The sequence below is a fragment of the Rattus rattus genome, chromosome 2 (genome assembly GCF_011064425.1).
Source record: "Rattus rattus isolate New Zealand chromosome 2, Rrattus_CSIRO_v1, whole genome shotgun sequence".
Classification (NCBI taxonomy): domain Eukaryota; kingdom Metazoa; phylum Chordata; class Mammalia; order Rodentia; family Muridae; genus Rattus; species Rattus rattus.
The window spans coordinates 167,305,890-167,315,019 of record NC_046155.1 but is presented as its reverse complement, the minus strand read 5'-3'; the positions used below and the strand labels follow the sequence as shown (position 1 = coordinate 167,315,019).

Here is a 9,130-nt window from a genome sequence, read left to right as displayed (position 1 = left end):
TTCTACAGAAGACCTGCTGAAACAACTAGCCCGAGGGACTGAGCAACTACTGGATTCTTGGAATTCCCATTCACAGCTGCCCATTGTTGGGTTAGTTGGACTGTAGGCTGTGAGTCATGTCAATAAATTCCCTTAATATATAGAGACATTCCTTAAGTTCTGTGACTCTAGAGAACCCTGACTAAGACAGTGTGCAAAAGTGTGTAAATGTTCTTTAATTAACCCACGTCACTTTCTCTTTTCTTTTCCATGTTTACGGAGGGTTGGCGGTTACTAGGAGTGTTCTCTCTCTCTCTCTCTCTCCAAGACATGGTTCATACATGTCCGGCCCAGGGAGTGGCATCATTAGGAGGTATAGCCTTGTTGGAATAGATGTGCCACTGTGGCCGTGGGCTTTAATACCCTAGTCCTCGCTGCCTTCAGAACAAGAGGTGGAATTTGCAGTTCCTCCAGCCCCTGTCATGTTCTTTTTTTTTTTTTTTTTTTTTTTTTTTTTTTTTTTTTTTTTGGAGCTGGGGACTGAACAGGGCCTTGCACTTGCTAGGCAAGCGCTCTACCACTGAGCCAAATTCCCAACCCCCCCTGTCATGTTCTTGCCTTGATAATAATGGACTGAACCTCTGAACCTGTAAGCCAGCCCCAATTAAATGTTGTCCTTTAATCGTTGCTTTGGTCATGGTTTCTGTTCACAGCAGTAAAACCCTAAGACAGACAGGCTTCTCTGTGACCCCTCTGACCTCCCTGGGCACCAGGCACAAACATGGTGGAGACATAAATGCAAGCAAACATCCACGCACATAAAACAAAATTTAAAAAGCAATTTTTAAAAAAAAAGTTATACTTTTTAAAAATTTTTTTATCAAATTTGTTTTATGTAGCTGTCTTCAGACACACCAGAAAAGGGGATCAGATCCCATTACAGATGGTCATGAGCCACCATGTGGTTGCTGGGAATTGAACTCAGAACCTCTGGAAGAGCAGTCAGTGCTCTCAACCGCTGAGCCATCTCTCCAGCCCTAAAAAGTAAGTTTTAAAGAGCTGGTCACAGTGGTAAATGCCTTTAAACCTAGCACTCAGGAGGCAGAGGCAGGCAGATCTCTCAGTTTGCCTACACAGTGAGTTCCAGGCCAGCCAGCCCCACAAAGTGAGGCCCTGTCTCAAATAAAAAGATTCTGGAGTTACACCCAGTAGCTGTGCAGTCACTTAGGAAGGTCATGGTCTCTAAGAGCCTTGGTTCATTTTCTGGGTTGTGAAGACAGAGGTGTGGTAAGTTTAAGATTGAAACAGAAAGCTTTAGCTGATGCTTTCGGTTAGTGATGTCATTTTTTGTCCTCTAGAGCCTGCTTTTTTCCTGTAAATCGCGGATGACTGTGTCTGGGATAAAAGGCGTTTAGGGGTGGAGCCTTCCACTTGGATGCCTACCCGAAATAATAGTTGTTACCAGATGCCAGGCGTCCACTGCGGATTTAGGGTCACTCCAAGTGGTTGATTGTTGCGGAACCGCGCAGACTGTGCCAGAGCCCTGGCCTAATCTGTGACCCTTGGTAGATTCCCACGCTGTCCGCGGATAGCCGGAAGGAGGTGGGGTCTGGAACCAAAGGGCTGGACATTCGGTGAATCTCAGAGAGGTCTCACCTGGGAACAGAGCATTAGACAGAGCTATGGCTATGCGGTCCTCCAGGCCGCGGAGGGGAGCTGGCAGGGGTGCTGGTGAGCACCAGCGGGCTGGGAGGAGGGGAGGTTTTGGGGGACGGCGAGGCGGCGAGGGACGTGGGAAGCAGCGGATGGCTTCGGGGCTGTTAGTCTCGGGGTGGACGGCTGCAAAGTGGGGCAGCAGAGGCTGCGCGTCGTGGACACTGTTGATCACTAACATCTGACCCCTCCTCTCCTACAGTCAAAACCAAGCGGGTCGCGGCGACCATGGGTGCCTGGACTTCCAGAACCCGGATCCCTATGCCGGAGCCCGATCCCCAGGAGGCCCTGGACCTGAGTCGACTGCCCCCGGAGCTGCTCCTGCTGGTACTGAGCCACGTGCCCCCGCGCACGCTGCTGGTACACTGCCGCCGGGTCTGCCGCGCCTGGCGCGCGTTGGTGGATGGCCAGGCCCTTTGGCTGCTGCTGCTGGCCCGAGACCACAGCGCAGCGGGCCGCGCCCTGTTGACGTTAGCCCGCCGCTGCCTGCCCCCAGCCCGCGAAGGCACGCCCTGCCCGCTGGGCCAATTCTGCGCATTAAGACCGCTAGGACGCAACCTCCTCTGCAACCCCTGTGGCCAAGGTGAGGCGCTGCGAGGGCGGGGCCTAGAGGAAGCAGAGGGGAGGGATCAGAAGAGAACCGTAGCGCAAGGGGCAGGGCCCCAAGAATGCCAATGGGCAGAACCAAGAAGGAATCGACCAGAAGGGATTAAGGGCGGAGTCACGAGACAATTGATGGGCGGGTGGGGGCGTGTCCAAAAGAACCCAGGGAAGAGGATGAGGGGCGGAGTCAAGAGATAATGGAGTAAGGGCGAGACCGTAAAGGAGCCAGTGAGAAGGGAAGGAGGCGGGATCACACTGGACTTTGAGAGGTAGGGCCACAAGAGAACCGATGGAAGGTTCTGTGGGCTGAGAGACCAGAAGGGAATCAATGAGAGCGGGTAGGGCAGATTCACAAGACGTGTAATGGGCGGAGCCTAGAGGTAAACCGAGAGGCAGGTCTACAGATGAAGCAGAGGGAGGGGCCAGAGTGGGGTCACACTTGACCCAGTTAGAGTTACTGGAAGGACCTGACCCACAATAAGGGAGCTTTGGAGGGGACCAAACTGCATATCCTCTATCTGAGAGTCAGGATGCACAGAGAGGCATCAGTGAGCAATTAAAATCAGCACATAAGTATCTTTTGTTTGATTGGCTTTTACATTTTAAATTTTTATTTTCATTAAGGTATATGTGTGTGCTTGCTAGAGGTCAAAACAGATTCCCTGGGACTGGAGTTTCAGAAGACTGAGCCTCCTGACTTGATAGCTGGGAACTGACCTCAGGTCCTCTGGAAGAGCAGCTCCAAGCTTTTAAATTTTCTTAGTAATTTTTGGTTTTGTTTTGTTGTTGTTGTGTTTTGGGTTTTTTGTTTGTTTGTTTGTTTTTGCGGGCTGGAACAATAGCTCAGCGGCTAACAGCACTGCTCTTCCAAAGGACCTGAGGTCAGTTCCAAACACTCAAGTGGAGACTCACACCATCTTTAAATCCAGTCTCAGGGAGACCACCCTTTCTTCTGGCCTCTGAAGTTATATAGTACACAGACATGAACTTTTAATTTTTAAAATTACATTTGTGTGTGTTAAAGGGCTCAAACCTCATGGTGCAGGTGGTGGGTGGCCAGCCGCCAACTTTGTATCAATTCTCACCTTGTATTTTTGCATGAAGTCTGAGGGTTAAAGTTTTCCCACTGAGCTGCCTGTCTGCTCTGGTTCCTTCCTTCCATCCATCCTTCCTTCCTTCCTTCCTTCCTTCCTTCCTTCCTTCCTTCCTTCCTTCCTTCCTTCCTTCCTTCCTCTGTCTCTGTCTCCAGACACACCAGAAGAGGGCATCAGATCCCATTACACATGGTTGTGAGCCACCATGTGGTTGCTGGGAATTGAACTCAGGACCTCTGGAAGAGCAGTCAGTGCTCTGAACCACTGAGCCACCTCTCCAGCCCCCTGCTCTGGTTTTTAATTCTTTTCAAACTTGGGGTTTGGGGGGCGAGGTGCGGTGCAGCTTGAATTCGGCTGCAATCCTGAAGCCTCAGCACCCCTGATGCTGCGATTACCCCCACTGTTCTTCTTTACAGAGGGCCTGCGCAAGTGGATGGTGCGGCATGGTGGGGATGGCTGGGTGGTGGAGAAGAACAGGAAACCTGTACCTGGGGCCCCCTCACAGACCTGCTTCGTGACTTCCTTCAGGTGAAAGCCCCACCCCACCCCACCCCACCCCACCCCACCCCAAAGGGCCAGAGCCTTTGAGAAAAGGCCTGCTGGTCCTCACGACCGACCAACCAACCAACCAACCAACCGCTGTCTCACCTTCCTAGCTGGTGTCGCAAGAAGCAGGTTGTGGACCTAGAGGAGAAGGGTCTGTGGCCAGAGCTGCTGGACAGTGGTGGTGTGGAGATTGCTGTGTCTGACTGGTGAGTCTGGGGACAGGAAAAGCCTGTTAACAAGCACTAAGACCCCACAGCGCACACTTGTAATCCCAGCACTTGGGATGCTGAGGCAAAACGATTATGTGAATGCCAGGATGGCACAGATGAGCTCAAAACCAGTGCATGTGTGTGTGTATGGGAGGGGGGTGTGTGGGGGAGATTGGAGAGATGGCTCAAGGGTTAAGAGCACTGGCTGCTCTTCCAGAGGTCCTGAGTTCAATTCCCAGCAACCACATGGTGGCTCACAGCCATCTGTAATGGGATCAATGCCCTCTTCTGGTGTGTCTGACAGTAAATTAAAAACAAAACAAAACAGTGTGGGATCTGTGGAGTCAGTCAAGTGTTACCAACCCAACAGTCAGGTGTATCCAGATGCCTGTCAGAGTGTCGACTCTCTGTACAGTTTTTATTGGAGCTCACTGAGCTGGCTAACCAATTAGCTGCCTGCCCCTGTGGTTAGCCACAGCCTTCAGGCCAACGGACATGAACTCACAGCCCTAGATTACACTACAGCTCTTTCTAAAGTAGCCAGTGTTGGCCTATGCCTCTCTGTGGACATGGCCAGCTCTTGTCCTCAATCAATATGGTATGTTTGATTGGGTCTCCAACAAAGACACTCCTGGCAGGCATGATTTTGCAAGGGCCAGAGATCATTTGAGTGCATTTCACTGGGGCAGAGACAAGTAAAGGAGCTGGAGGATCGAACCCAGGGCCTCATGCATGCTAGGGAAAGCCTCCACCACTAGACGGCACACTCCAGGTCCCTTTGCACTTTTATTTTGAAGCAGAGACTCACCAGGTTGCTTGGGTTGGCCTTGAACTCGAGACACTCCTGTATCGGCCTCTAAAACAGCTGGAATTACGTACCTGGGCCACGTGGGTCTGCTGCCCACTGCTCGCTCAGGTTACAGCACGTCTCACTGTCCCTGGCTTTCCAGCTTTCGTTTTTCTTTTGAGGCAGGGTCTTGCTATGTAATCCTGACTGGCCTGGAATTCTCTGCAGGCCAGACTGGCCTCGAACTCACAGAGATCCACTTGCCTCTGCCATCACACCCAGCAACACCCAGCTCCTTCCATGAGTTCTGGGGTTCAAACCCAGCCCATCATTCCTGTGCAGCAAGCCCTTCACTGACTTAGCGGCCATCTTGCCAGCCTCTCAAGACCCTTGTGGGGAACGTAATTTGTACCCATGGGGAGGCTAGACCCCCAAAGAGGAAGGTGGTGCATTGAGACCTCCGCTTCCCACAGGTGGGGAGCTCGACACGACAGTGGCTGTAAATACCGTCTCTTTGTCACGCTTCTTGACGCTCACCAGAATGTCATAGAGAAGTTCTCCGCTGTGCCAGACCCCATTGAACAGTGGAACAACGATGTCTACCTGCAGGTGAGCCTCTGACCGAAGATGAGCTTCTCACTGGGTGGGCGTGGGCTGGTGGGGACTTAGATGGTCACATCATCCTCAACAGCAGTCGCTTTTACTATCTGTCTATGGGTTTTTGCTTTAAGATTTATTTATTTATGTATATGGGAGTTTTGTCTGCATGTGTGCACACCAGAAAAGGGCATCGGATCCCATGGGACTACCATTATAGATGGTTGTGAGCCACCGTGAGAGTCCTGGGAACTGAACTCGGGTCCTGTGGAAGAGCAGCCAGTGCTTTTAACTACTGAGCCATCTCTCCAGCCCCTCCATCTTTGATTTTAAATTTATTTTTTAATGTGTGGGGTGTGTGTGTGCGTGCGTGCGTGCGTGTGCGTGTGTGTGTGCATGCGTGTGCGTGTATGTGTGTGCATGCGTGTGTGTGTGTGTTGTATGTATATGTATATGGTGGCTGTGCCTGTTCATGTGTATGTGTATGCGTATGTGGAAGGCAGAGGGATCAGTCATATGTCTTTCTTTTACCCTCTGCCTTACTTTTTGAGACAGTGTCTCTCTGAATGAGGAGCTCATGGCTAGACTGACTGGCCAGTGAGTTCTGTAATTCTAGTGTCTGCCCTGGCACTAGAATTACAGATATACATATCCCCTCAGCCAGTTTGTACACGGGTGCTGGAGACCTTAACTCGGGTCCCTTGTACTTATATGGCAGGAGCTTTACCAACAGAGCTGTTACCCTGGCCCCAGCCTCTCATGCCTTCGGAGTCAAGTGCCGGACTAGGCAGTGGTGGCTGAAGTCTACTGTTCAAACAATGGCTGTCAGACCATGCTGAAGGGCAGGATGGTTGTGGTGGGTGGTCATGACAACTGGCCGTCTGCCCATCCAGAGATGGTCATGACAACTGGCCATCTGCCCATCCAAGGGTGGCCATGATATGAAGAATCACTGTTGGTTTGATTTCAAAGCTCCTGCATGGTATCTGGTCCAGTTTACCCTGAGATTCCTTACGTTATGGCCGCACAGGACAGACAGACTCTTCTTCCATAGTGGCTAGAGCTAGGAGAGCCAATAGAAATAAGCTTCGGCTACCTGGTATGTTCTGACCTTACTTGGGAAGTCACATGACAAGACCTACACAGGCGCATTCACTTGTGCCACTTTTTTTTTTTTTTTTTTTTTTTTTGAGACAAGGTCTCTTTTTGCCCAGGCTGGTCTCAAACTTACTTTGTAGCTGAGGCTGGCCTTGAGCTCCTGGTTCTCACTTCTGTCTCCCAAATGCTGGTAATAATTGCAGATATACACAGCCCCACCCAGAATTTCTGCCACATTTTGATGATAAAGCCTCCTTTATTTAGATGCTTTGGTTTGTTTGTTCCTTTCTCTTTGAGACAGTTTCTTACTATGTAACCCAACTGTGGAGGACTATGTAGCCTGGGCCTCTAACCTCCTCTTCTTCCACCTCAGTTCTCCAACCCTGTGATGGCAGGAACTTGTCACCACACATAGCCTCAGATTCCACCTGCTAATGAGAACACGGCAAGATTTCAGCAGGGCCATGGTCTGGGAAATCACAGACTGGCTGACGGAAGGGCTGTGACATAAAACTGACTGACTTCTTCTACCTCCAGGTCACCCACGTGTTCTCCAACATCAGGAGGGGCGTCCGTTTTGTGTCTTTTGAACACTGGGGCCAGGACACACAGTTCTGGGCTGGCCACTATGGGGCCAGAATGACGAACTCCAGCGTGATTGTACGAGTCTGTCCATCCTAGTCAAAAGGCCACCATTTTGACAAGACAATCTGACTGTGCCTTCCTGGAGCTGTCATCTGGAAACCCTCATGAGTCAAGCACTGTACCTCCCTGGTTCATGAAACTTTAGGATCCAGTGAAGGGTCCTGCTTGGCCTTGTTTTCAGAGTCTGGAACACTGAAGTCCTCCATCAGGTCTGCCTGTTGCTGCTGCTTTAGAGCATGGGTGCCTGGGTGCCCGGATGCACAGGTGCCTAGGTGCACGGGTGCCCAGATGCATGGGTGCCTAGATGCACGGGTGCCCTGATGCACGGGTGCCTGCGTGCCCGGATGCACGGGTTCCCTGATGCACGGGTGCCCGGATGCACGGGTGCCCGGATGCACGGGTGCCCGGATGCACGGGTGCCCTGATGCATGGGTGCCCTGATGCATGGGTGCATGCTGGTCTTAGATCACAAGCTGTCCCTGATATTGATCCCTGACCCTTTTTTGAGACAGGTGCCTTTGGCGCTTTGTGCTGGGACTGCAGTCACACACTGACACCACTCAGCTTTGTGCAGTGCTGGGGATGAGCCCAGGGTTTCGTGCATGCCAGGCAAGCGTTTTGCTCTCTGAGCAACATGCCAGCATCCCCTCTGGTCACGTGCTGTTTCTGCCTCAGGGACTTTCTCTGTCCCTTCACTGAAGCCCTCTACTTATGGCTGAACTCAGAATTTATGGTTAGCAAAACTCCAGCTCCCTTGGGTGAGGAACCAAAGCTTTCTTGACTACAACCAGGCCTCCGCGTGGAAGGGTGTCTTAGGGTATCTACCCACAGATTTTCTCCAAACAATTAGGAAGTGCCTAGAGCCCAGGCCCTGATCATCACAGATGTCTATAATTGTGTTATATTTAAAGTTACCTTTCATTTTCTCAAACAATGAGAGAATAACACACTGGCAATATCTACCTGCCAATTGCACTGTAATAAATTGATTATTTTGCCTAAACTGGTTCATATCTTTTTGTTTCTTTTGGTCTTTTTAAATGCTTTTCTGTGATTGTCATTGTGGTTTTGAAACAGGGTCTCACTATGTAGCCCAGGCTAACCTGGAACTCACTGTGTATATAGATTAGGCTGGACTCAGATAGCTTCTCTGCATGTGGTGTGTGTGTGTATGTGTGTGTGTGTGTGTGTGTGTGTGTGTGTGTGTGTGTGCGCGCGCACGTGCGTGTGCGCATGTGTGTACCTTGTGTGTGTGGTGGTGGTCCATGTATACCACAGCGAGCACGTAGAGATCAGAGGACAGCTTGTGGGAGTCGGTTCTTTCCACTATATAGATCCTAGGGATCAAACTGGGGTTATCTGGTTTAATGGCAAGCACCTTCACCCACTGAGCCATCATTTTGCCTTTTTTTAATCAGACAGGGTCTTCCTATGATCCTGAAACTCAGGACAATCCTCCTTCCTGTGTTTCCCAAGTGGTAGCATTACTAGCAGCAGGTGCCCAGCTTGCTTTGGGTCTTTGTTTCATTTTTGAGGCAAGATCTCATGTAGCCTAGGCTGACCTCAAACTCTGTCTTCCTTGAACTTCTGAGCCTCCTGCCTCCGCGTCCCAAGTGCTAAAAACTGAACTCCAGTCCTCTGAAGAACAGCACTCAGTTTTTACCGCTGAGCCATTTCTGCACCACCAGGTTTTCTCTCTGAGTGGGAGACTTATTTATTTATAAATAATTATTTGTTTTTTCTATTTTATCAGTGTCATGATTTCAATATGCTTGGCCCAAGGAATGGCACTATCTGGGGATGTAGCCCTTGGAGTGGGTGTGTCACTGTGGGTGTGGGCATTATGACCCTCATCCTAG

At 50.6% G+C, this 9,130-nt stretch overlaps 1 protein-coding gene across 2 annotated transcripts; it reads left to right on the top strand.

The window, feature by feature from the left end:
- Positions 1–1,383: 1,383 nt before the first annotated feature.
- Fbxo27 (F-box protein 27) lies at positions 1,384–7,566 on the top strand. 2 transcript variants are annotated; one of them, XM_032894050.1, is made up of 6 exons: positions 1,384–1,581; positions 1,895–2,275; positions 3,806–3,917; positions 4,046–4,141; positions 5,405–5,540; positions 7,164–7,566. In XM_032894050.1, the coding sequence occupies exons 2-6, from the start codon at positions 1,921–1,923 to the stop codon at positions 7,305–7,307; spliced, it is 843 nt and encodes a 280-aa protein (XP_032749941.1). In that variant the 5' UTR covers positions 1,384–1,581; positions 1,895–1,920; the 3' UTR covers positions 7,308–7,566. The 2 variants fall into 2 exon arrangements, with proteins under 2 accessions (XP_032749941.1, XP_032749940.1); XM_032894049.1 differs by lacking the exon at positions 1,384–1,581 and having other exon boundaries at positions 1,765–2,275.
- Positions 7,567–9,130: the final 1,564 nt, after the last annotated feature.